The 27,832-nt window shown below is 32.3% G+C and overlaps 3 protein-coding genes and 1 long non-coding RNA gene across 4 annotated transcripts; 2 read left to right on the plus strand and 2 right to left on the minus strand.

The window, feature by feature from the left end:
• Nucleotides 1-3,813: 3,813 nt before the first annotated feature.
• On the plus strand, nt 3,814-5,969 carry LOC112741488 (uncharacterized). The gene is made up of 2 exons (XM_025790500.3): nt 3,814-4,674; nt 5,049-5,969. Exons 1-2 carry the CDS (start codon nt 3,909-3,911, stop codon nt 5,828-5,830), a joined length of 1,548 nt encoding a protein of 515 aa, XP_025646285.1. The 5' UTR covers nt 3,814-3,908; the 3' UTR covers nt 5,831-5,969.
• A 249-nt stretch (nt 5,970-6,218) lies between these two features.
• On the minus strand, nt 6,219-6,976 carry LOC112740264 (putative germin-like protein 2-1). Its single transcript, XM_025789037.1, has 2 exons — nt 6,859-6,976; nt 6,219-6,760 (listed from the first exon to the last, which is right to left on the minus strand). The coding sequence occupies exons 1-2, from the start codon at nt 6,974-6,976 to the stop codon at nt 6,219-6,221; spliced, it is 660 nt and encodes a 219-aa protein (XP_025644822.1).
• Nucleotides 6,977-9,769: 2,793 nt separating this feature from the next.
• Nucleotides 9,770-17,724, plus strand: LOC140178256 (uncharacterized). Its single transcript, XR_011870611.1, has 2 exons — nt 9,770-10,030; nt 17,586-17,724. It is a non-coding gene; the product is annotated as an uncharacterized lncRNA (long non-coding RNA).
• A 3,801-nt stretch (nt 17,725-21,525) lies between these two features.
• LOC112741489 (tubulin beta-5 chain) lies at nt 21,526-24,767 on the minus strand. Its single transcript, XM_025790501.3, has 3 exons — nt 23,878-24,767; nt 22,868-23,137; nt 21,526-22,449 (listed from the first exon to the last, which is right to left on the minus strand). The coding sequence occupies exons 1-3, from the start codon at nt 24,269-24,271 to the stop codon at nt 21,779-21,781; spliced, it is 1,335 nt and encodes a 444-aa protein (XP_025646286.1). The 5' UTR covers nt 24,272-24,767; the 3' UTR covers nt 21,526-21,778.
• Nucleotides 24,768-27,832: the final 3,065 nt, after the last annotated feature.

Genomic DNA, 27,832 nt, shown 5'->3' on the forward strand with positions numbered 1-27,832 from the left:
CTCTTTTTTCTCTTTCTTAAACTCCTCTTAAAAAATTAATAGTGTAAAAAAAAAATAGAAGAATAGAGTTTGAACTTGTTGAGAGGGTGAGAGAGTGAAGGTAGGAGACTGAAGTTAAGCAAATATAATTTTAACAAAAACATTATTAATAGTACATTAATTTCGTTAAGTGTTAGCGAGGGATTTGACGATGGGATAATATTAATATCATTTTAAACGTTTTGGGATAAAAATAGGACGATTAAAACGTTAGGAATTAAAATAGGATTTACCCCAAACGTTGGGGATTAAAAAAGTACTTTACTTATAAAATGAATTTCGTTTTGTATATGCATGCAACAACTTATTAGCTAACAACAAATCTTAAATAAAATTTAAATCCGCGACAAATTAGTATTTAGCCTATTAAACTGAAGATACCGTAAAAAAAATTTCTAACTGTTTTTTCTATGCATATGTAATGGTCTATGTTGATATATTTCTATCGAACAAAAACAAAATTATCCATATATTATTATAAAAATATTGAAAAATATATTAGTTAAAAAAAATTAAAGTAATTTTATAAAATTATTATTAATTATTTTTTCTACATTTTTTTTCTATTTCGCTAATTTTACTATATATTTTTTATTTGCTTTTTTTAATCATTTATTAAAGATATACAATAATTGAATATATATATTTAAATAGATAATTAATCATTTGTCAAAAAATATGTTTTTTAATTAAAATAGGCAATTATGAAGATGAAAACAACTCACGTCGGTTCACTTAGTTTCACAGCAAACCTGATTATAAAGCAAATACATAAATACATTCCTGCCTTTATGAATGTTGGAATGCTCTGATACAAAAACAGTGTCAGAACCAACTTAATTTACTTTTAAAATAATATTTTCTTGAAAAGGTCTCTCTTATATTTGTTTGGAACAAAAGCTTCTTGTGACGGAGATAAAATAAGCTGGTACTACCGTTCTAACATGCTCAAGCTTAATATACGCGAAGGAATTCAGGAAGGAATCACTTTAAATGGAAGTGGAAAATTGAACCTAGTCATACATGCATGACAGCCGCCATGAGTGACCAAAATTATTATTGATACTATTTTTCATTCCGAACAAATAATACATCTATTTTAATATCCTCCAAAAATACCAAAATATAATAGAGAGAATAATACACTTCATATGTGTTAGGGATAATAATTATAGCATAGGAGTTTTTAAGAGAATATATTTGAGCCGCCATATAAATTAGGAATGGCAAAATATACTCAGTCCTTTGGCTTGCTGTTGCGTCCTCCTACTGCGTCATTTCGAAAGAAGTTACCATCTTATTTTTTAGGTTTTTTGTATAAAATCTTGTTATGTATAGAATAGATACTTGTAGCTCTATTCATATCGAAATTAATAATTAGGTATAACTATAAGATAGATGAGAAATGAGGTTCTCACAGAGAATGGATCCCTGTAAAAAATGAGAATGGAAAGAATTCCCACAGCAAAAACTGAAGACGAAAATTGAGAACAAATTTGAGAATGGGAATGGGGAGTAGGGAGGCATCTCCTGTCCCGCCCTGCCTGTTGACATCCCTAATATAAATGCAATGGTTTGTGATGAATTGAATAGAGAAGAAATACATTAATCTCTACCTAGTGTAGCTATTATCTCTCTTTAACCATGAATTTCTTAGTTATCTTTAAAGTTAGCTAACTTTTTGAGTAATATTAGGTAGTTAAAATATTATAGACAATAAATAAAAATATGAAAATATTTGATAATAAAAAAAATTTAATCAAAATTAATTTATTTTATTTAGTATTCACTAATTGCTATAGGAATTAATAAATGTTAAATAAAACAAGTTTTGATTATTTTTTTGTCTCCCTAATATTACGATAAAAATATATAATTAATAATATTTGTATTTATAAGAGAGTATGAATTATTTTTCGACCTTATTAGTTAACACAATTAATTTTGTTTTTATAACTATCTTCTCTCATTTAATTACACTAAAAGTGAGTTTTAAATTTAGTGTGAATTAAATCTCAAAAAATGCTCTTTCATTATATTATATTCATAATTCTATAAATTTTTTCTCAAATAAAAATTTTAAATTTTGATATTTTTAATCCTAAAAAAAATCTCAAATCACATCAATACATTTTATAAGAAATAAAAACATCTTATATTTAATTAGTCTCTATTTATTAAAAACGTCTAAAATTATTAATTTTTAACCTACAAATAAAATAATAAATTAACACCAATTCATTAATGATACATATTATGTGTTTAAAATTATATATGTTATACATATAAAATTATAAATGTTAAATTAAAAAATTTCAATAATTTCTACTATTCAATTCATATTTTACATATACTATTCAATTCATATTTTACATATAGACTATTAAAAAATAAAAAATAAAAAATAAAATATAAACAAAAATTAAGAAATAAATTTTTAAAAGTAATTATTAACTCATTATATTAAAATCAATAAATAAGCATACATATGAATATTAAATAAAAAATATTAAAATAATTAAAATTATGACTCATATAAGATAATAATTTAAAAAATACAATAAAATAAATAGTATTTAGTAATATTAATTATAAAAATTTATTAATTATGGACATCATAGGTATGAAATTATGAAGGTTGAGTATGAAATTATGGATGTTATTAATATGAAATTATGGATGTCATGTGTATAAACTTATGGATGTTATCAATAAATTTGTCAATTGAATAAATTAATTTAAGTATTTGATATTTTTTTAAATTTAATTATGATAAAATTTAAAAATATTTATATTAAAAAATTAGAATAAATTATTATTCCATCTTAAAAAATATGAAACAAATATTATGTAAGTGAGACAATAAAAAAAATAAATTATTGGTTACAAAGAAAAATCAATTAACATTAATGATATTTAAAGTATATCATTAATTATGATTAATTTTTAATACAATAGTATATATAAAGGTCAAATTATACAAGGTCTAATTAAATATAATATGTTACATCCTAATAGTTAAGGATATAATGTTATTAGTTGAGTGATAAAAAAGTAAAATATAAAATTAAAATATAAAAAAATTATATAAATAAAATTAAATTAAAATTTTTTTTATTAATTATGCCTGAATTATTTTGGTTTCTAAATTTTTTTCAACTTTTTTTTATGGATACGCAAAGGGCCCTGGTATATATATGTTTGTTGAGAATAAGTTAACCTTTAATTAACAATATATACGGTAATTAAATATTACGCTCCTAACTCTTATTTATAGGTCTATCATTATTACAATAACTTTTCTTGTGCTGTAAATATTGTTATATTCAATTATTCATATTGGCACACTAATTAAGGCAACACCTTACAACAAGCAACAACTAACCGGGGGGAGTTACTAACTAACAACATTGCCATTGCCAATCTGCCATGCTGTCTTTAGAAATAAATTATAGAAGCAAACCACAAAAAACAAAAACAAAACGAATAAATAAATAAAATTATTGTCTTATATGTAGAACCAAAATAAAGTGAGTTGAACAAATTTAATTTGTTAAGGAACCTAGGGAAAGATATGGTTACATACTATAACTGAGAATAGAGAAAGTAATCAATAAAGAAGACGTATAAAAACCAAAAAGGTTATGATCCGGAACTTTAGGCATGCATGTGTAGAATAATATAAAATGTACTATAGAATCTCATCTTTATGGTTCAATGCCTATAAAAGGAAATGCTCTTGGCATGACATTCCCATCACTTATCAAACAAATATATATAGCTACCAATAATATATAGTAACAAGAGCTATATTTGAATCATCAAATTGAAGGGCTGATTGATCTATATATTAAAAATATATAGCATCAATGGGTCAAATGATTGTTCAGGTGGTTTTGGTGGCAGTTATGGTGGTGCTTGTGGGAGTGGCTGGGGCTACTCCTCCTGGGATAGCCAAGAATCCAAGCCATGCAACTTGCAATATAAAGAAGTATAAACATTGTTACAATTTGGTGCATGTTTGCCCCAAATTTTGCCCTGATGAATGCACTGTGGAATGTGCTTCTTGCAAGCCCATTTGTGTTGGGGGTTCTAACCCTACTCCACCACCATCAGAAACACCCTCAACACCTTCTTACTATCCACCTCCATCAACACCTTCAACTCCTTCTTCTCCTCCTCCTCCTCAAACTCCTTCGCCTTCAACTCCTTCACCATCAACACCTTCTTCAACTCCACCAACAACTCCTTCATCTCCACCTCCATCAACACCTTCAACTCCTTCTTCTCCTCCTCCTCAAACTCCTTCGCCTTCAACTCCTTCACCATCAACACCTTCTTCAACTCCACCACCATCAACACCATCTCCAACTCCTCCACAAACTCCTTCAACACCAACTCCTTCATCTCCAACTCCTCCACAAACTCCTTCAACACCAACTCCTTCATCTCCAACTCCTCCTCAAACTCCTTCACCTTCAACTCCATCCCCAACTCCAACTCCTCCTTCTGGACCAAAAACAGCAAGATGCAGGAACAAGAACTACCATAAGTGCTACAACATGCAATTCACTTGTCCTAGCGCCTGCCCTGCTGCATGTGAGGTTGACTGCAACACTTGTAAACCTGTTTGCAGTAAGTACATATATATACACACCAACCATCTTATATATACCAAAAAAAAAAAAAAAATCAGTCACCAAATAATTTTTTAATATAAAATACATGTTAATAATGTTAGTAACCAACACATTTTGTAATCTGTAGCTATTAATTGATTATTATTAATATTTTTAATAATATAAAATTATATTTAATAATATAGAATCACATATTTTTTTATTAATTAAACACTAATTAAATTTTAATAAAAATGCTCACTACTCCTTAAACCTTCTCAATTCAAAATACACATAAAAAAACAAATTAAATAATATATACAGCATTTATACCTAATATATTGAATTATTTAACTTTTGATATAATATATTGAATTATGATTGGCACAGATTGTGACAGACCAGGAGCAGTTTGCCAAGACCCTCGTTTCATCGGCGGCGATGGCACCACATTCTACTTCCACGGCAAGAAAAACACCAACTTCTGCCTCGTCTCCGATCCAAACCTCCACATCAACGCCCACTTCATCGGCAGAAGAAACCAAAACATGAAGAGAGACTTCACCTGGGTTCAATCCATCGCCATCCTCTTCAACAACAACCACACACTCTTCATCGGGGCCCAAAAAACCGCCGCATGGGACGATTCCAACGACCGCGTTGACCTCTCCTTCGACGGTCAACCCATCACACTCCCACAATCAGAAGGAGCCACGTGGACATCCCAAACCTCCCCCAGCGTAACCGTTTCTAGGGCTGAAGACTCCGCCAGCAACAGCGTGGTTCTGGAGGTCGAAGGGAAACTGAAGGTGAGCGCAAAGGTTGTTCCTATAACTGAAGAAGATTCCAGAATTCATAGCTATGGGGTTACCGAAGAGGATTGTTTTGCGCACCTTGATTTAGGGTTCAAGTTCTTGGATCTGAGCAGCGAAGTGAGTGGGGTGTTGGGACAAACTTATAAGGAAAACTATGTGAGCCGTTTGGATATTGGAGCTAAGATGGCCGTGATGGGTGGTAGCGGAAGTGAATTCGAGAGTTCTAGCTTGTTCTCCACAGATTGTTCTGTTTCTCGTTTTGTTGGTGACAGTAATAATATTGGAGAGAAGAGCAGTTTTGAAGGGTTGAGCTGCCAAAGTGGAATTGATGGACAAGGAGTTGTTTGCAGGAGATAGGTTATTGTTTCTGCAGCTTTATGTTAATTTGATTATCAGACACCTCTACTTGTTGTTTAATTTGTTTATGTTTTTATCTTATGAGAATAAATTACATAATCATCAAAGAACACTGGACTAATTTGATGATGCTGTAATGGTTATTGGAATATTATTATTTTCGCTAGCTATATATATTCATGGTTACTGTATTACATGAACATCATATAATAAATTTATAATATTTATTTCATATCTCACTTTCAAAACACCAAGCATCATTTTATTCACACACCAAATAGTATTACACATATCAAAAGCCACTCAAGATACAACAAATCAACAAGAATATAATAATCAGAACATAAAAACAATTGTGCATAAATTAGTTAAATTCTTTCTACTCATTTCAATTCTTGAACTTGGACTGGAGATAACCGATGGTAGTTTCATCCAAGTGAAAAGCCTTAACAAGAACATCAGTAGCAATTTCAGGTGTAGATCCAAAAACAGCATTACCAACAGTGATAACTCCGGGATTTTGACTACTAAGAGCAGCAATGGCAACAGCATTACTGTGGCCTACATTTCTCTGATAGTGAACAAGTCCCACCGGAAACACAAAGACGTCACCCTTTTGTAGAACTTTCCGAATGTGGCGGTTTTCGGGGTTGGAAGTGACGAATCCAACCTCCAAATATCCATCAAGAACTGTCAAGATTTCGGAGGCGCGAGGATGTGTGTGAGGAGGGTTAATGCCCCATGGAGCATAATCGATGCGAGCTATGGATATGCCGAGTGTGTTGAGTCCTGGTAGTTGAGTTGCAGTTACTGGAGTGACTTTAGATCCACTAGGGTTTGAGGTGTTTCCAGCTATGTGAAGACCACTGAAGAAGAAATCATTTGCTTCAACAACTTTCGGATCCTTGCACACCAAACCATTCACTAACACTGCCATGCATAATTTGAAATAATTTAATTAAATTAAACCCTTTCCCCATGAAGAGAAACTGTTGGTTAATTAAGATAAGCAATATATATATATATACCTTGGCCTTGTGAGTCTGAGACGCAGAAATCCTGAAGAGCACTATTGTCAGTTGCCGTGACAACAACTGAAAGTGATAGAGCTAAAATTGCTAGCACCAATGAAAAATTGTAAGCCATTTCACAAAGAGGAGCACAATAAATTAAAGCAATATAGCAGATTTTGTGAAGGAGCACAAAGAGTAGCAGTGTTTTAATTTGTGTGTGTTTTAGTGTGTTAGTTGATGGACAATATAGGATTGCACTAAGGCATTTATATAGCAATCTAATGATGATGAAGATGTAAAATACTATATGCCGTCCTAATAATTAATCAATCAAGAACTGAAATAGTCATCGATCTTTTGAAATATGTTATGTTATTGATTAGTGATAACATAAGGTGTATGGGTTTTGCTCATGCTGGCATGCACAGAGAAGCAGTGTCTCGTAGAGTATGAAATAGTGCCGGCCAAGAGTGTTTGGTTAATTAATGAGTCAACGTAGGAATCTTGATTGATTAATTTGAACCAATCAATCAACACTTCAACACTTCCATTTGTGATTCTGAAACACATTCAATACGAGTTAACAATAAAATAAGGGTGGCCGTGGTTCTGAATTTAAATGGAGGGCAACAGCCTGTATTTGGATTGAAGCTGATGTACGTATTTAAGTCTTTAGAGTTGTATGATCGAAAAGCTTCTTTGTTAATTGTTGTTATATAATTTTAAGAAACACGTGGTTGTCGTATTTATACGTCGGAGACATTTTGACCTTTATATATACTTGACTAAAATCTCCCAAGTATAGTGAGATTAAAGCAGTATACTAAAATTTTAAATTTGAACGGCACCAATTATATGTCTGAGATTGAAAAAATTATATCATATTAATCTCTGACTTATTTTTTGTTAACGGTACGATGACAATCAACGACATATGGCATGTTGAAGTGGATAGTTATGTTATGTGTCTCAATGATATTTGTCTATGTATGTGTCATCTACTATATCATATATATATATATATATATATATATATATATATATATTTTTTTTTTTTTACCAAAGATAGGAGATTCGAATCCCTAACCTCTTAATTGAGTATGGAGAGACTATGCTATTTGAGTTATAACTCATTGGCATGTCATTATTATATATGCACCAAATTAATTTTTTACTTTGCATTAAATAACTCATTTTAGTCTCTAAAATTGAATGAATGTCGTAAACCAAATTAGTCTCTTCATCACTTTGTTGTCATTTTTTTTTGTAAATTTAAAATTCTTAATTTTTTTATACACTAATTTTAATTATATTTTTTATGATACAATTTTTTTATAATAATTTTTTTGATTAATAATTTTAACTTTTATCATTAGAACACATGTTAACTACATCTAAAATTTTGTTATTGTCTCTTGTATTTATTTATATCTATTTTAGTACTGTTCAAGCCATCATTACAATAACTCCATAATTACTTATATTAATTAATAATATAATATATAAAAAAATCGTCTAACTAAATTATAGATAAAATAAATTATTATAATCAACAGTATATCTGCGAGAGATTTAGTCTATATACTTATTCGAAGTGTATTTTTTTTATGTACAATTATATATAAAAATATTTTTTAAATACGATTTATATGTCAACATATCTAACTTTATTTTTGACTAATATATTTAAAATTGGTATAAAAATAATATATATTATTAATTAGTAATACAAAATTGTTCTATATAACTAAAAGAAATATATAAAAAAATATTTTAAAAATTAATTTATATTCTAATAATAATAAAATATTTAAATATTATTGTAATTTATTTTAAAAAATTTAGGTTTTCTATATATGATGGCCCCTCTCAAACACAAATTTAAAATTAAGAATAAAGTATTGTTTTTGTCTCCAACGTTAGAGTAAATTTTATTTGTATTTCTAACGTTTAAATCGTTTTATTTGTATTCCTAATGTGTGTAAAAGTGATTCAATATTATCGTACCGTTAATTACACATCATGAGCTTTAGTTGGAATTCTAAAAATCTCTTCTTGAAGTTAGAATACAAATATCTAGGACAGAACCGATGATCCCTCTAGATAATAGTTCATCAAAAGTTGAAACTAATTCCGGTAACATTTACGTAATTTACTCTTTAGGGACATAATTGAATTTGAACATAAATAATGGGTACAATATTGAAATCGAACACATCCAAATAAGATCTAATTGAGAATAAATATATCTAAATGAGAATAATTTTAAAATACAATCTGATCTATTAATTAATTGACGGCAGAATAACATTAAATTACTTTTATAAATGTTAAGAATATAAATAGGACAATTTAAACGTTAAGAACAAAAATAATACATATCCTAAACCTTAAAAACAAAAATAATACTTTACTTTAAAATTAATAAATTTATATGTTTTACGTTTGGTCATTTCTGTAAATGTCCGTGATTCATATATATACCACTTAATGAGTATTTGGGTGGAGTTAATATTATATAATAATAATAATAATAATAATAATAATAATAATAATAATAATAATAATAATAATAATAATAATAATAATAATAATAATAATAACGATTGGATCAATAATTGATTGCAAAATAGTTTTGGGATAATTCAAACTTCATATATTTTTATCAAATTTAATTTATTATTTTAATAAATACATTAATTATTTTTAGGGCTTAATCATTTTGAATGGTTAATTGTTTTTATAAATTTTTCGAAGGGAACATGATTATGTTTATAAGGAACAAATTAAAAAGGACTCTTTTCAAAGATGATGTGCTACAAAATGGTAACACATGTATTTTACCGAAAGCTAGGTGTCTTGTAACGTGGCAATATACACTATATATGAATGTTGACATGTTAGTTTCATTTGTATAACAGAGATACATTACTAGAAGCAATTCTTTGATACAAACGGATTCATTCACCTACGAATCAAAAAAGAAAGAAAGAAAGCAAATGCAGTTGCAAAAGCTTGTCCAAGAAAAAGAATCAATAAAGTGGTGCATCATAAGATGAGGGCTTGGAACGTGAATAAAGTGGTGCAAGGTGAGCAAGCTCCGAGGCCTCATCATGAATTCGGCCCCGTTTCTCCATCTCCTCTTTCTTCTTCGATTGATTGTATCGATGCTAAAAGAACCAACCAGGTAACTTCATTTCAGTGCAGCAAATTTTATGATATATGTTTTTCTTTCAAGAAAAAGTGGATATTAATTGACCTTGCCTGCTGATTTTGATACCCTAATGAAAGAGGGTGAAAACTGTGTCAAAGAAGCGGTTAAAAATAAAATTGATGATTAGAATTTAAAAATAAATAGAAAATATTGTTTAAATGGATTGTTTATATTTAATTTTATTTTAAAATATTTGTTTATTTAAAATGTGTTAAAATTTAGATGTCAAAAGAAATATATAAATATATATGTAATTATTTAATAAAATACACACAATAAATACATTCAATACATTTATTGTAATTTTTTTTTGTGAGTGTATATGTTTTGTTCTTTTATTTTTCAGTAAAGTGGTATCAGAGCCACTTATAAAATATCTTCGGTCAAAAAGAATTATTTTATCTTTTTAATACTCACAATTATCTAAGTTTAACTATGACAATTGGTCATCTAATGAAAGCAATTCTCGATGCTCGTGTGAGAGATAGTTAAAAAAGATTATGTAGAACTAGAAAATATGGAGAAACTAACAGAAACTCAGAAGGACAAATTGAAAAATAAAAGACAGAAAAACTAATGTGCACTTATTATCATTTATCAAGGTTTAGATGATGATATATTTGAGAAAATTGTTGATATAACCAATGCAAAGAAAACTTGGGATACTCTTCAAAATTTCGTCATAGGAGTTGAGAAAATGAAGAAGGTTCGCCTTCAAACTCTAAGGGCTAAGTTTGAGTCTCTAATGATGAAGGAGACTGAATCTATTTTGGATTATTTCACCAAAGTTTTGGCGATAGTGCACCAAATGAAAAGGTTTGGAGAAAAATTAGAAGATGTTCGTGTTGTTGTGAAAATTCTTCATTCTCTCAACTCAAAATTTTACTATGTGGTGGTAACCATTGAAGAGTCTAAAGATTTAAATACGATATCCATTGATCAGTTGAATGGTTTATTACGGACCCATGAAGAAAGAATGGATAAAGGCAAGCAAGAACATGTGAAACATGTCTTGCAGGTAAAACTTTTGTGGAATGTTAGAGGAGAAGCCAACGAAAGTGGAAGACAAGGACGAGGACGAGGTCATCGAGGCCGTGGATGAGGATGAGGACGTAGTTACGGAAGAAGAAGAAACGAGAAAAATTATTCTCAACAGAGAAAAAATCTAAATTTTTCTCGAGGTCGTGAAAGAGGAAGAACGGTTGATAAAAGACAAATTGAATGTTATTCATGTAGAAAGAATGGACATTATTCTTGAGAGTGTCAGACATACAAAGAAGAAGAAAATAAACTTGTTGTACACAGTAAAGATGTTGAAGAATCAACATTATTCCTTACGCTCAAAGAAGATCAAAATTCTGAAGATAGTACGTGGTATCTTGACAATGGAGCTAGCAACCATATGACATGTGATAGGAGTAAATTTGTAGCATTCGACGCCAACGTAAAAGGACACGTGTGTTTTGGTGAGGAATCAAAAGTAGAGATCAATGGCAAATGGACGATTCTATTCGAGTTGAAGAACAGAAGTCATAAGATTCTTTCCAATGTTTATTACATCCCAAAGATGAAGAATAATATCTTGAGTATTGGACAACTTATGGAGAATGGTTGCAGGATAGTCATGGAAGATCGCTATCTTTGGCTTAGAGATAAAAATGAAAATCTTATTGCTAAGGTTTCTATGACAAAAAATTGTGTGTTCTGTTAAACATGAGAAGTGGTGGAGCTATATGTTTGAAGTCATGTATCGAAGATCCATTATGGATTTAGCATATGAGATATGGACATTTAAATTTTGGTGGACTCAAAGAATTGGAAAAAAGAAGATGGTAAAAGGAATTTCAACAATTGATCATCCTCATCAGATATGTGAAGCTTGCTTACTTGAAAAACATTCAGGAAAGAGTTTTTCAAAGCGGTCTAAATCAAGAGCTACCAAACCACTTCAGCTTACCCGCAAGGACATTTGTGGACCTATCAAGCCTTTATCACTTGGTAAGAGTGCTTATTTTCTACTTTTCGTTGATGATTATTCAAGCAAAATATGGGTTTATTTCTTGAAGCAAAAGTGCGAAGCATTTAATACATTCAAAAGTTCAAAGCCCTCGTTGAAAATAAAAGTGGTTATAAGATAAAAGCTCTCAGAACTAACAGAGGTGGAGAATTCACTTTAAATGATTCAAGACATTTTGTGAAAACCATGTTATTCGACGTCCCCTAACTGTTTCTAGATCACCTCAAAAAAATGGAATTATTAAAAAAAAAATAAGACAATTCTAAATATGGCGAGAATGATATTGAAGATCAAGTCATTGCCAAAAGAGTTATGGGAAAAAACAGTTGCATGTGCAATTTATCTCTCAAACCACTCACCTACCAAGAGTTTGAGAGATATAACACCTCAAGAAGCATGGAGTGGTTTAAAACCTAATGTGTCACATTTAAGGGTTTTTAGATCTATTGCATATGTCCAAATTCCTAAGCAAGAAAGATCGAAGCTTGATGATAGGAGCTATAAGGTCGTATTTATTGGCTATGAGGAGAATACCAAATGCTACAAGTTCTTTGATCCCGAGAACAATAAAGTAATAATAAGCAGAGATGTTGAGTTTGAAAAAAGTACAAAGTGGGACTAGACTACATAAAATGAAGCTACTTATGATTTTTTGCCTTACTTTGAGGAAGAAGAAGCTCCCATGCAAGAAGTGCAAGATAAAACCAATCCTTTAACATTAGCATTAACCCCACTATTATCATCATCGTTATCTCCATCTTCTAGTTCAAGCGAAAGCCCTCGCAGATATCGAAGTCTCACTAATCTCTAAGACAAAACTAAAATACTAGAGGATGATAATTTATTGTGTCTACTCTCCAATGACGAGCCTTTGAATTTTAAAGCTATCAAAGATGAAAAACAGATACAAGCTATAAAGGAGAAAATTCAATCAATTGAGAAGAACAACACTTGAAAACTTGCATCACTTCCAAGTGATCATCAGACTATTGGAGTCAAATGGGTCTACAAAATTAAGAAGAATGCTAAAGGTGATGTAGAAAGGTACAAGATAAGACTCGTTGCAAATGGGTATAAGCAAAAGCAAGGAATAGATTATGATGAAGTGTTTGCTCCGGTTGCTCGCTTGAAAACGATAAGGCTATTATTATTACTTGCAGCACAAAACCACTGGAAAATCCACCAAATGGATGTGAATTATTTTTTTGAATGGTAATCTTTTAGAAGAAGATTATATTGAACAACTTTTAGGTTTTGTTATTGAAGGTTGTGAAGATAAGGTGTTAAGGCGTAAAAGGGCTTTATATGGACTGAAGCAAGTTCCAAGAGCTTGGAATGATCGTCTTGATATGTATTTTCAAGACAATGGCTTCACTAGGTCCATTCATGAATATACACTTTATGTGAAAGAGGAAAGAAGAAATTTGTTATTTGTTTGTGTCTATGTGGATAATCTTATATTCACATAAAATAATCAAATAATGTTTGAAGAATTTAAGAAGGTAATGGCTCAAGATTTTGAGATGAGTGTTATGGGTTTAATGTCCTATTATCTGGGAATTGAAGTGAAACAAATAGATTAGGGGTGCACAGACCCGACCCGGCCCGAAGGTCCGGCCCGGTCCCGAACACTTTAGAGGCTAATTTGGTGTGATTTCATCGGATTTAGGGCCGGGTAAGGGTCTCAAAAATAGACCCGGTCATTATTTCGGGTCGGGTTCGGGCCATAGCTCGGGTCACCCGAAGTCGGCCCAGTGGTCCGGTCATCATACACAATTAATATTTTGTATTATTAGTGATGGATCATGACTATTCTTATGTGGAATTTAAGTATTGTAAATCTTAATATTTTGTGTTATTAGTCATTATAAGACTATAAGTTAATGTTTTATGTTTAGAATGCATAAGACTTTAGACTAATGCATAATATTGTATTATTTGTATTGATTTAAATATTTAATATTATTAGACAATATTAGTATTGATTGTGGTTATACTTTAGTATTGATTGTGGTTATGCTTTAATTATGAAGAAAGGGTTGGTTCTTGTTATATTTTTCTAAGTGAATTTTACCATGTTAAATAATTGTTGGAGTCTTGAAAATTTGAATATTTTTACATGCTAGCTTACAAGAAGGTATCAACGTAATGTAATGTTAACGGCCCGGTTTTCACCCAGTTTTCACCCGGTATAATTGTGGCCCGAAAGTGTATTGGTTTCATCGGGTCTAGGGTTGGGTTCGGGTCTAATAAATAGACCCGGTGTATATTTCGGGTCGGGTCTGGGTCACATCAAACCCGGCTTCACCCGACCCATGTGCACCCCTAAAATAGATGATGGAATTTTCATCTCAGAAGAAGCTTATGCAAGAGAGCTATTAAAGAAACTCAACATGTTAGACTGCAATCCTACCAATAAACCTATAGAGTGTGGAGTCAAACTTTTCAAAAAGGAAGAAGGTGTATGAAAAGTTGATCAAACATTATTCAGAAACCTTGTAGGGAGTTTGATGGTAATCAGTGGCTAAGAGAATGGAGAGTTGATCTTAGCCCCTTTTTCTGAATATTAATTTTTGTCTTTTTAAAGAACTCCAGGAGATATTTTTACTTTTTGTCTCATAACCAGTCAAGAGACATTTTCTTTTTGTCTCGTAACCGATTAGGAGATATTTTTCAATTTTGTCTCCAACGTAATAGAATCAAAATAGGAGTAGAAGAGAAAGAGAGAATCGCACCCAAAAGTATCCTGGTTCAGCTGCTAAGTGCAATGCAGCCTACATCCAGTCTCCATCACAAAGTGACAAAATTTCACTATAATCATCAGATTACATACACCAATTCTTTCCTAGGATCTACCCAATCCTATTTGGGATAAATTCAAATTCTATCCCCAAATCTGAACTTGGCTTGAACTCTTACCAAGCTTTCAACTGCAAAGTGCTAACCCAACTTGCAAGCGAATCCCTACAGGATCATGACACACAACATACAGATGTACAAAGAAACTCTAAGACATCTATGAATTTTTTCTTTAATTTTGCTCACTGTCTTTTTTCTCTCACTGGCTTTTTCTTACAAACCTCACCATGTTTGCCTTTTACCATGAGACTCAGACAGACAAAACTAAAGAAAAGAAAACAAAATGAAACTCATTGAAGGAGAAGAACTCTGTTAGCTTCAGGTAACTATGAGAACTCTGTGCTTTCTCTCCTTGTCTCAACCCTTGGCCGTTCACCCTTATTATAGAAGGGGAAGCTTCCAAGGTTGAAACCAGTTCAACCAAGCCGACAACATCTTCTCCAACACACAACAGCGGTTCGGATAGAGAGAAGAGAGAGGAAAAAATAAAAACCAACATGCATGTACCTCTCTCAATTTTCTTCATCAAGTTCCTTCACTCTGAGTCCTTGATCCTGATTTTGGCTCCAAGAAAGAACTCTGACCCTTGATGAATCTCTGATCCTTGACAGCTCCTTCCTTTCCATATTTGCTTCTTCCTCTTCGTAACTCCAGTAGCTACCTTCTATCTTGGAATAACAAAAATGGAAATGAGCTTTATCCACTGAGATCTTCTTCTCTGACCGAGACGAATCTTTCCTATTCTTGGCATGGAAGATCTTGAAGCTTCTCTTGAAAATATTGCCTTCAATGGCAAAGATCTAGCCACACCATGCTTCGAATCTTTCTTTTGAAAAATCCATCATCAACCTAGCCTCTTCTTTTTCATTAGCCTCACTGTATCTGTACTTCTCTTCTGATAACTTGTTCACTATTCTTTCCGGAGTGAAGTGACCGAATATCAAAGAAGAGAGGAGAGATAATAAACAAAAAAAAAGTATTCAATGCACAAATAAATGAAATTGAATTGTAATTTTCAATTACTTATGTAAACATTTAACCAAATTAGAATTTAAGTTCCAGTAACCAATGCATGCATTAAATTAGATTGAAATTTGAATTCCATCATCCAAAGAGTGTGGGTAACCGAACCACATCTCTTTCAATTCGGACCAGAGCTTGTTGCATTACAAAGAATAATTGTTTTGAGCTGTACACTGGTTTTCTGGCCCAATTAGCTTTGCCATCCTTTCTGAATAATTTAGCCACATAGTATGGAATATTTTTGTACAAAGGCTGATCACATTTTCATCACATTAGACTTATATTGCCTTATATTGCCTTATATGCTGGGGATATTGACGGCAGGAAGAGTACTATTGGATTTGTTTTCTTTTAGGAAACAATGCAATTTTTTTGTTTTCAAAGAAACATAACATATAGTCACTCTTTCAACTTGTGAAGCTGAATATGTTGCTGTCACTGCCTATTCATGTCATGCAATTTGGCTGAAGATATTAATGAAGAAATTTCATTTTGAGTAAAATGAATCCACTAAGATCATGATGAACAACAAGTCAGTCATCGTCCTAGCAAAAAACTCAGTGTTTCACGACGACAAAAGCAAGCACATAAAGACAAAGTATCATTTCATTCGACAAGGCATTGAGAACATTCATTTGGAGGTTGAGTATGTGAAATTACTTGATCAAGTTACCGACATTTTCACAAAGTCTTTGAAATATGATGTTTTTCAAAAGTTAAGAATTATGATTGGAGTCAGACAATTATCAAGTTTAAGGGGAATGTTAAAAATAAACTTGATGGTTAGAATTTAAGAATAGAGAGAAACTACTATTTAAATGGGTTTTTATATTTAGTTTTATTATAAAGCATTTATTTATTTAGGATGTGTTAAAATATGTATAAAATCATTTTATAAAATATATACAATAAATACATTCAATATATTTTTTTTCATTTTTTTCGTAAATGTGTGTCTTATTCTTTTCTTTTTCAACCGTAACAACCACGGTTAATTTGCTATTGGATTTAAGTCATCATTAAATTTCAATATGATTGATTATTTTTTTTAATAAGTAAATTTTTTATCGATAAATCTTTTCTAAGAAAAACAGTAGGATTTTTTATGATTGATTATTTTTTGATAAGTAAATTTGTTATCAATAAATCTTTTCTAAGAAAAACGGTAGGTTTTAACAATAAATTTTAAACAGTAAGATTTTTATATCCAAAAAGGGGTTAGGGGTTCTTAATCATTCATTAATTTAACAATTCGGTAATTCTTTTTATTCGTTAAATTTTGATACAATAAATTTTTAATCCCTTTTTTATTTTTATCTCTTTTCTTTTCTTGATATATGCTCTCAGATGTTGGATGTTGAAGAACCAAAGAGAAGTTCGAAAATACTGAGACCAAGCAGTCTCCCTGATTTCTTAAAGAATTAATACATTAAAATAATTTGCTGTCCTTGTTGTTTATATAGATTTTGAAGAAGAAGAATATTAAGCAATTTCGGATTATTGGGTTTGATATTATTGTTGGTGTTATCATATATCTACCTGGAAGATTACGGACGATAGAGCATGTAGAATAAAAAACCATGGTTACTTACCATTTCATTTCTTGTTCTGATTTTCTCTGTTTTGCAGATTCCATAATGGAACGAGGAGATAAGAGGAGGAGAATTATCAGGAGCGATATCGGCTTTGACTGCATGATTTTTTTTTTCTTTGTATAAAGAACACATTAATGAAATAATATATACTGTGTATGCTGTTTTGTGTTTTCTGAAGAGGTTTTGTGGTATTTTCCTCCTCTTTCTTTCAAGAATTAAATATTGACCTCTCCATTCTTTAGGGCGCAGTTTTATATTAACACCGGAAAAATGTATTTAATGTTTTTTAAATACTAAAAGGATCAATATTATTTATTAAATAAAAAGGATCATATTATTTATGCTATTTTTTTCTAACATTTGATTTAATTTCTAGTTTTTTATTTACAATGTTTCCTTTTCCTTCTAAATTTTTACGTAATGTTTAAAATATAATAAAATTACATTTCATTCAAATTCAATTTTTTTTATATGTTTTCATTTTCATCTTTTCTCTAGTGATTTCAAGTGTTATTTGCAATTAAAATTAAAGGTTTGGACTTTGGAGACGATGTTCAAAATGGGTTTTAATATCAAGAGGAGTAATGTTATATATTTAAATTTTTTTATAAATTAACTTTATTTTAAATAATAAAGTTTAAAATAATATTAATCATAATTAATTTATTTTTGTTATATTAGATAAATTTAATTAAATTTAGTTAATAAAAAATATGAATTTAATTAAATTTAATTAATAAAAAAATTTAGATATGTAGTATGATGATATTAGATTGTGAGTGCCTAATAATTAGGGGAAGATAATCGCACTTAAGTCATAAAATTGTTTTGTTGTGAAAAATTATGTTTTGTAAAATTATGAAATTTAGGTATTACTTTTATTTATTTAGTTGAATTTTTTTCTTATTTTTTTATTCTCTTTTTCTTCTTATTTATCTCTTTTTTTAAATTGTTTATATCATTTTTGCAGAATTTTATTTTAAATGGATCAAATTAAAATAAAAAATGAGATGGATAAAAAATAGGTTTTGAGAGAGTTAGACATGCGGTGACAAAGTATTTATTCACTGGATATGTATTAAATTAAAAAAAATTTAATTAATCAAATTTAAACCTTTGAAAAAATAAAATTTGAGTTAGTTTAATAGTCAATTTTATTAATGAAAAAACTCTTCATCCATGTATTTTTTACATAACCAAGTAATTTCCTCCACACGCGCGTCCCTCACCCCTTACTCGTTTGTCATACACGCGCTACATATAACGTGCTGCAACCTAAAGTTTTGCTCAACGTAAATCTTTTGCTGCAATGTAAATCTCCTCCTCCTCCTCCTCCTCCTCCTTCTCTGTTCGCGTTCTTCTTTATTGATCTGCATTGCCTGCGTCGTTCTCCTCTAGTCGCGTTCATCTTCTCGTTTTCTTATTTCGATTTGGTTGCATTTATCTTCTTCCTATTCTTCTTCGTTTTCTTCTTCGATCTGCACTTCTGAATCGAAACAATAAATGACTCAACTTCAAATCAGGAGAGCGATTTGGATTACTCTTCTGAAATGAATCAAACTGACAAAGTTTGGATTATTCAATTTTGAATCGAATTGAATGGAATACAATTGCTAAATTGAATTGAATTAAATGGACGGATGCGTACTGAATTGAATTGATAATATGTAAATTGTAGGCAGAGTTATTTGAATTTGATTTTATATAATGGATTATGTTTCATTACTCAGTACTATACAATTGTTTCACCATGAGTACTGTGTTCGATTCACCATGAGTACTGTGTTCGGTTCATTTTGCAAAAAGCTGTTTGAATTTGATTTTATATAATGGATTATGTTTAGTTCACTCAGTACTATACAATTGTATTGTGTTCGCTTCACTATGAGTACTATATTCGGTTCACCATGAGTACTGTGTTTGGTTCACCATGAGTACTGTGTTCGATTCATTCTGCACTATTCAAAACTCTTCTTCCTCACCTTCTACTGCTTCTTCACCAGAGAGAGAAGGAGGAAAAGACAAAAAGATACAGCATCAACAACAACAAAAGAATGACGCTAGGGTTTCAGGGTTTAGGATTTTAGGGTTTAGGGTTTATGGGTTCAGAGTTCAGTATACAGGGGTTCAGTGTATTTCAAACTTTTGGTTCGCCCCGGGTATTAATTTCAGTTCACCATGTTCATGGTTGAGGGTTTAGGGTTTAGGGGTCAGGGTTCAGGGTTTTAGGGGTTTAAGGTTTACGGTAGGGTTTAGGGTTTAGGGTTTAGCGTTCAGGGTTCAGAGTTCAGAGTTCAGGGTTCGGGTTCAGGGTTTAGGGTTTAGGGTTTAGGTTTTAGGGTGTAGGATTTAGGGTTTAGGTTTTAGAGTTTTAGGGATTTAGGGTTTATGGGTTTAGAGTTCAGCGTTCAAGGTTCTGTTTTTAGTGTTTAGGGTTTAGGGTTCAGTGTTTAGGGGTTCATAATTTTTTGGTAAATAGGAGAGCGATTTGGATTACTCTTCTGAAACGAATCAAACTGACAAAGTTTGGATTATTCAATTTTGAATCGAATTGAATGGAATGCAATTGCTAATTTTAATTGAATTAAATGGACGGAGGTTTACTGAATTGAATTGAATTGAGTTGGTAATATGTAAATTGTAGGCAGAATTATTTGAATTTGATTTTATATAATGGATTATGTTTCGTTCACTCAATACTATACAATTGTTTCACCATGAATACTATGTTCAGTTCACCATGAGTACTGTGTTTGGTTTATTCTGCAAAAAACTGTTTGAATTTGATTTTATATAATGGATTATGTTTCGTTCGCTCAATACTATACAATTGTATTGTGTTCGGTTCACCATGAGTACTATGTTTGGTTCACCATGAGTACTGTGTTCGGTTCATTCTACACTATTCAAAACTCTACTGCTTCTTCACCAGAGAGAGAAAGAAGAAAAGACAAAAAAATACAGCAGCAACAACAATAAAAGAATGACGATAAGGAAAGAACACGTGAAAAAGAAGGAACGCGAAAAAGGAGGAGAAGGAGGAACGCGAAGAAGAAGGCGAAGAAGAAGAAGACGCTTCGTGCGTAAACGAGCATGAGAAGAAGAAGAAGAAGAAGAAGAAGAAGAAGCGCGGGAGAAGAAGAAAAAGCGTGGAGGAGGAGTAAGAACGATTTCCTGTGTGTTGGGCGCGTGTATTTCACGTTTCATTTAATGGTATTGGGTTTTTTTTTTTTTTGTTGGGCCAACTTGGTTACATGGATGTGTAGTATCTCCATTTTATTAATTCGTTTAAATAAGTATTAGATATTTGAATTCTATACTAATTCATTAGTTAATAGTAAATTGTTCAATAAAATTTTAATTTATAATAGATCAAGAATATTGTAGAAATTAAAAAAAAAAGTTTTTAGAAAAAAAAAATCTAATAAGGTAAACCATCATTTAAAGCTGGAAGCACTAGGGTTGCATAATAATTAATAACCTATTTTGGGAGAAGTCAATTTTAGCTAATAAGTAATAACTCAACTTGTGGTTACGGTTTAGGATCGAGTCATTCCGTCTAACCGGTTGAGATTTCTTTTTTTTTTTTTTTTTGTCAAATTACTTTTATTAAATTTTAAAGATGTTTAGACTTTAGATACATCTTTTAAAAATATTATTTACTTTTTTAAAAAACCAACAATCCTTAATTTTTTTTTGAAATATTGTTATACGGTGTATTAATGTCTTGATATATTTTTTATTATTGTCTATTTTTAAAGTATATTCTAGACATAAATATAAAAGAAAATAAACAGTTTTCGTATATTGCATGGATACTAAGACATTAATAATTAACTTGTTCGCCAATGAGTAATAGCTTAAATGGCATAATCTCCCCATACTCAATTAAGAGGTTGCGGGTTCGAGTCTCATATCTTTGGTAAAAAAAAAAATAATTAACTTGTTCACGGGAGAAGAGAAAAGGGCAAGAGTTATAGAAAAATCTTCAAACTCTATACATATAATAACAGTTAACAAACATCCAAGACTTATCTCAAAAATAGAAGCATTGCCAACAAAACCCAGTTTTATACAAATGACAACAATCAACACATAAGCATTAAGCATACACATCAACGAGTCAATCTAATTTGACTGCTCCAAAATTTAAAAAATTTACCACTCGATCAAAAGCCAACCATATTAAACATATGAAACAATCTTCCACATAGCACAATAGATGCCTTAAGCAGCAGCCTCCTCTTCTTCCTCTTCATACTCTTCCTCATCAGCAGTAGCATCCTGGTATTGCTGGTACTCAGCAACCAGATCATTCATGTTGCTTTCGGCCTCGGTGAATTCCATTTCGTCCATTCCTTCCCCAGTGTACCAGTGCAAGAAAGCCTTGCGCCTGAACATAGCTGTGAACTGCTCGCTAACTCTCCTGAACATCTCCTGAATTGAGGTTGAGTTACCAATGAAGGTGGATGCCATCTTGAGACCCTTGGGTGGGATATCGCACACGCTGGACTTGACATTGTTAGGAATCCACTCAACAAAGTAAGATGAGTTCTTGTTCTGCACATTGATCATCTGCTCATCTACTTCCTTGGTGCTCATCTTACCACGGAACATTGCTGATGCTGTCAAATAGCGACCGTGGCGTGGGTCAGCAGCACACATCATATTTTTGGCATCCCACATCTGCTGAGTCAACTCAGGCACAGTCAAAGCCCGGTACTGCTGGGATCCTCTTGATGTTAAGGGTGCAAACCCAACCATGAAGAAGTGGAGACGAGGGAATGGGATAAGGTTAACAGCAAGCTTTCGGAGATCAGAGTTAAGTTGCCCCGGGAAACGTAGACAACAAGTAACTCCACTCTTGGTAGCGGAAATTAGGTGGTTAAGGTCGCCAACTGTAGGTAAGCAAAGAATATAAAAATTTTAAGAAGTTGATCTTCCTACCAAAAGACTAGAATATGATAAGAATACATTCCATTTAGGGGAAGTGAGTGAAAACCAAATGATTTTACAAGTCTGTCCAACCACCACCATCAGCAGCGATGGGTAAGACACAAGACCTAAACCCATTTGGCTCCTCCCATGGTCCCACCAATACAATGATATTAACATTTAATCCCAATTTTACATTGTGAAATGAAAGGTGAACCAAATTGTCTTTTCTTTATACAAAAGATATATCATTATGTTGATCATAATTCATTCCGTAACATTAACTGTTTATTTGTCATAATTACAACAAAAGCATCAGCAGCAACAAAAAGATAAATATCTCTGCCATATGCAATAAAATACAAGAAATCAGAAACTTACATGTTGGAGTGGCAAGCTTCAAAGTACGGAAGCAAATGTCGTAGAGAGCCTCATTATCCAAGACCATGCATTCGTCAGCATTTTCAACAAGCTGATGCACAGAAAGTGTGGCATTGTATGGCTCCACAACTGTGTCAGATACCTTGGGGGAAGGGAAGACAGAAAAAGTCAACATCATGCGATCTGGGTACTCCTCCCTAATCTTCGAGATGAGAAGTGTTCCCATTCCTGAGCCGGTACCACCTCCCAAGGAGTGGCAAACTTGAAATCCTGTCATATATTTTAGTTTAAAGTAAATTACAGCTAGTTAGCTTTAACAGAAAAACTTACAATGTGGCCAGAGTCCAAAGCATGAAAATCTTGACAAAAGCATAGGCAATCCAAATCCCAAAGTATTGAAAACAACTATAATAATGCACAAACCCATATAGATGTCAAACACAACCTAAATGGACTTCAATTAAGGCCTTCGGGAGAAGGGAAGGTGCACTCACAATATTGTTGTCTAATTTCCTAATTATTTGAAATTGCTTTTGTAGATGATAAAGACAATCATATAGACATAAAATTTAAAAAGATTTTAACAACAACAACAACAACAAGCAATTAGTTAAAGGCTATCAATATTGTGAACCCAAAAATTAGCTAGAACCCCTGAAAAGTACACATTAGTTAAATAAAGACAGAAGCAAAACGAGTCAAAACAAAACATACAAATACTAACTAAAAGAATTTCAAAGTCATAAGGACTGAATAACGAAAACTGAAATGATGTTTATATCATTGCTAACGGCAACTCGTGATAGAAATTCATCGACAAGAAATGAAAATAAAAAACTCAAACCGAAATTCCCTCATGAACAAGACACAAAACATGTGAATTAATTAATAAATTAAATTAAACCAAAAAAATAAACAACTCTAATTCATTTTCATTTTCAATTTCAATTCAGATCCTAAAATACAAAATCTCGAACAAACGGAATCAAGGAAAACGAAAAGCAGTTTACCCTGCAAGCAATCGCAATTCTCTGCCTCCTTCCTGACAACATCAAGAACGGAATCAATAAGCTCAGCTCCCTCAGTGTAATGTCCCTTCGCCCAGTTGTTACCAGCCCCGGACTGCCCGAAAACGAAGTTATCAGGCCTAAAGATCTGCCCGAACGGACCGGATCTAACGGAGTCCATGGTTCCCGGCTCCAGATCCATGAGGACGGCGCGTGGAACGTATCTTCCGCCAGTTGCCTCATTGTAATAGACGTTGATGCGCTCGAGCTGAAGCTCAGAGTCGCCGCTGTACTTCCCGGTGTGGTCAATTCCGTGCTCGTCGCAAATGACTTCCCAGAACTTGGCACCGATCTGGTTACCGCACTGCCCCCCCTGGATGTGAAGGATTTCTCTCATTTTTCGTTCTTTCCTTTTTTCTTTTTTTTTTTTTCTGTTACGTGGTTTGTTTTGTCGGGAAACAAAAACAGGAAGCGGAAGGAGGGAAAAGAGAGAAAAATGAGAGGGAAATAAGACAGGGAGGGCGAGGGGTACTTTTTTTGTGCGTCTTGTGCTTTTTGTTTGGGGAAATACAGCGTTCAATGTGTGGATTAGAGGATTTGTGGGTGCAAACTACTGTTTGGAGCGTTTCTAGGGAGGACTCTTTCGTAAATTCGTATAGATAGTCTTCCCTCTTCAGGGGTATTTTTGGTTTTAGATTTGAGCTGAAGTGATTTGGTGGAAATGAGCTGTGACATTATTCTGGAACCGCTTGCATTGATAGTACTTTTTCTATTTGTTTCAATTTTTTATTTGAGGGTGGTATTTCGCTTTCTCTCTCAAATTATTGTTCGATGCTTCATTTTCATTTTCTCTTTTTCTTTCGATACTATACTTAGGTATAAAATAATATTCTAATAATAACACAATTTTATATTAGTAATTAATAAAATTACATAAAATAAAAAAGAATATATTAGAACATAGTTGAACTTGTAGGTAATTTGTTTAATCTACAATGAATTCAGTTAAAGAGTATCTTCTTGTGGATGTTATTAGTTTTTTTTTTTTTTTAATCAAAAGGTAGAAAATTTTATTAGATGGAATAATTGGTTTACATTGGACTACAATCAAAAAGAAAAACAGAAAATTCCAACTAAAACAATACATAACCATTTAAAAAAAAGAGAAATGAGTTTATGGGTTTTCAAGAGCTCTCCGTGCAACTTCTGCCACCAAAAGGGAGTTTTTTCAGAACCAGTGAAGATCACTTCATTCTTTGTTCTCCAATTCTCCCATATTGTGTGAGCTGTCTAGGCTTTCAATCACTGATAATCTCCACTCTTCTGAAGGAATTTGGTCAATTGCATCCACCATCGTCAAAGATCTTCAACTCTGAGAGGAATGGACAGTTGGTTGTCGCTCCAACCTTCAATGGCGTCGGGACATGACCAGAGGCAATGGAAAACAGACTCTTTCTTCAATCCGCATTTTGGACAGTCTGGGTTCACTTTAGCAATTTTTGAGTTTAATTTATTCTTAACTGATAAGCCATCATGCATCACCTTCTACAAAAAGCTTTTTATTTTCGGTGGACACTTTAGCTTCAAAATTGATGATCATAGTGAGCTTTTTTTACCTTGTTCAGATAGAAATTCGATGGGGTAAAAGAATTGGAAAGTAACCTACCCTGAAGCCATCGAGTATCTCGCATTTTTCGTCTGCATCCAGGTCAGTGTGTCTTCTCCTTCTTGGATGACTGTTTTGAGTATGGCTGTTGTTACTTATATACTAAAAAGCTGTTTATCAATGCCAGATTCCATTTTCTATCTAGCTGAATTAACTCTGAAACCCATTCTAGTGTGTTCTTGTATTAGTGTTAGGAATAAGGGTTATAGCAATAAACTCAGGAACCCATGAATCCTCTTTAATACTCACTAAAATGCTTCTACCAATTTTCTAGAGCAAACCCTTCTCCAACATTTTTTTTCCTTCCAACACACTCTTCAATTCCCAAGATAGATTATTTTCAACTTTAGTTCTCAAAAAGATAGAAAATATATAATATTTGCTTTTATAGATTTTATGGATTAGGAAATAGGGCTTAGTTAGAATTCTCCATCCTTGTTTAGCTAGCATAGCGATGTTGAATGCTTTCAAATTTTTGAAGTTTAAACCCTTTGAGGTCTTGGTCTGCATGAAATTTTTCAGTTAATCCATTGCATCATTCTCTCTGTATTTATTTTGATTGCCTATGGGGGAACCCGCAACGTACTAGCTAGCTGATCACGAACCTGGATAGGGGTATCTTTACTAGAAAAAACTGAGAATTTATCTAGGTTGACCATTTATCCACTGATCTCCTCATAGGCTTGTAGGATCTCAATTAGGTTGTAGCACTCTTCTTCCGTAGATCTAATAAAAGTATTGAGTCGTCTGTAAAGAAAAGATGACTAACTTCGGGCATCAATGATTAAGCCTTGATGGGTAAGGCGGGAGTTGGCCAATTAAGAAGTCAATGTGAAAACAGCGTTGCGAGTATAGCTCTTAACCAGTTGAAATCCGCCTCATCAATTTAGAATGGTTGTTACAAAAGTTTAGAATAAAAAATACTGGGAGTATGAGTCCCAAGTCGTCTCCCAACGAGTTGCTAGAAAGGGTGCTAAGTTATTAATCAGGAGTTTTCCGAGAATTTTGAGAGTTGAATAACAGAAAATAAACAATTGTAATTAAGTGTAATGAAAATTAAAAGGAATTTATATTATTCAAAATAAAAAGCCTTGACTGGGGAAATGATTAATTGGAAGTTTTATCCTTGTTGGAATTTTCTCAAGTGTAGTATAAAGAGGTTGTTATTTTCACTTAGTTAACCCTTACTAAATAAAAGAAAGTCAAGTGATTGAGCTAACTCTTATTCGCAAATCCTAGTCCTCTCCCTTGGGAAGGTCTAGCGTTAGTAAATACAGAATTAGCCAACAACTTCCAATTTAACGAACCACTTGAGCATTCCAACTCAAGTGTCTCCTCTTAATCAACCCCCATGTCAAGTAGGGAATCTACTCTATTGACATGGATACCATCTTCGTTATTGGGAGTTTGGAATAGAAAAGAGACATAATAATGTAAATAAGATAGGAATTCAAAATTAATTAAAAGTAAAAGGAATCCTTTGCATTAACAATCCATGAAAATAATCCAATTGTAACTCTAAACAAGAATTAAGAATATGGAATAAATAAAAGAGTAAGGAAACAAACTAGAATAGTATCTTCAATGGAGGTGATGACTCTTCAAAATCCAAAAGCAAAAGCATAAAACTAATAAATTATGAATGTAAACAAAACCTAGAGGAAGAATAATGTTCTCTCTAGATTCCAATCTAAAAACCTAAAACTATGCTAATGTGAATGTGTGTTGAGTCTCTGCAGGTTCTCTGGCTCTAGTCTTTGTTTTTGGGCCAGAAACAGGGTCAAAACTCGGCCCAAAATCGCCCCCAGTATTTTCTGTTATTTCTGCAGATTGCGCATGTCAAGCGTACGCGTCATTCATGCGTGTGCGTCATTTGGCGAATTTTCTTGTCACGCGTACGCGTCAGGCACGCGCACGCGTCGTTGCAATTTTCTCCATGTCGTGCGCACGCGTGAGCCATGCGTGCGCGTCGATGCTCGCTGGTCATCTCCTTAGTTTCTTGTGTTCCTTCCATTTTGCAAGCTTCATCTCCATTCTCTAAGCCATTTCTACCCTATAAAGCCTGAAACACTTAACACACGGATCACGGCATCGAATGGTATAAAGGAGAATTAAAATATACAAATTAAAGATCTCTAGGAAGCAAGTTTTCAACCATAGGATAAAACTAAGAAGGGATTGTAAAATCATGCAAATCATATGAATAAGTAGGTAAAGACTTGATGAAACCACTCAATTAAACACAAGATAAACCATAAAATAGTGGTTTATCAACCTCCCCACACATAAACA

Source organism: Arachis hypogaea, chromosome 14 (assembly GCF_003086295.3).
Source record: "Arachis hypogaea cultivar Tifrunner chromosome 14, arahy.Tifrunner.gnm2.J5K5, whole genome shotgun sequence".
NCBI classification, from domain to species: Eukaryota; Viridiplantae; Streptophyta; class Magnoliopsida; order Fabales; family Fabaceae; genus Arachis; species Arachis hypogaea.

Excerpts from the sequence above, each read along its gene's own strand:
- LOC112741488 (XM_025790500.3), top strand. The coding sequence starts at position 3,909 with ATGGGTCAAATGATTGTTCAGGTGGTTTTGGTGGCAGTTATGGTGGTG. Across the intron at positions 4,675-5,048 it reads CACTTGTAAACCTGTTTGCA|ATTGTGACAGACCAGGAGCA; the intron begins GTAAGTACATAT and ends TGATTGGCACAG.
- LOC112740264 (XM_025789037.1), bottom strand. The coding sequence starts at position 6,976 with ATGGCTTACAATTTTTCATTGGTGCTAGCAATTTTAGCTCTATCACTT. Across the intron at positions 6,761-6,858 it reads CTCAGACTCACAAGGCCAAG|TGTTAGTGAATGGTTTGGTG; the intron begins GTATATATATAT and ends TATGCATGGCAG.
- LOC112741489 (XM_025790501.3), bottom strand. The coding sequence starts at position 24,271 with ATGAGAGAAATCCTTCACATCCAGGGGGGGCAGTGCGGTAACCAGATC. Across the intron at positions 23,138-23,877 it reads GAATTGCGATTGCTTGCAGG|GATTTCAAGTTTGCCACTCC; the intron begins GTAAACTGCTTT and ends AATATATGACAG. Across the intron at positions 22,450-22,867 it reads GAAGCTTGCCACTCCAACAT|TTGGCGACCTTAACCACCTA; the intron begins GTAAGTTTCTGA and ends GCTTACCTACAG.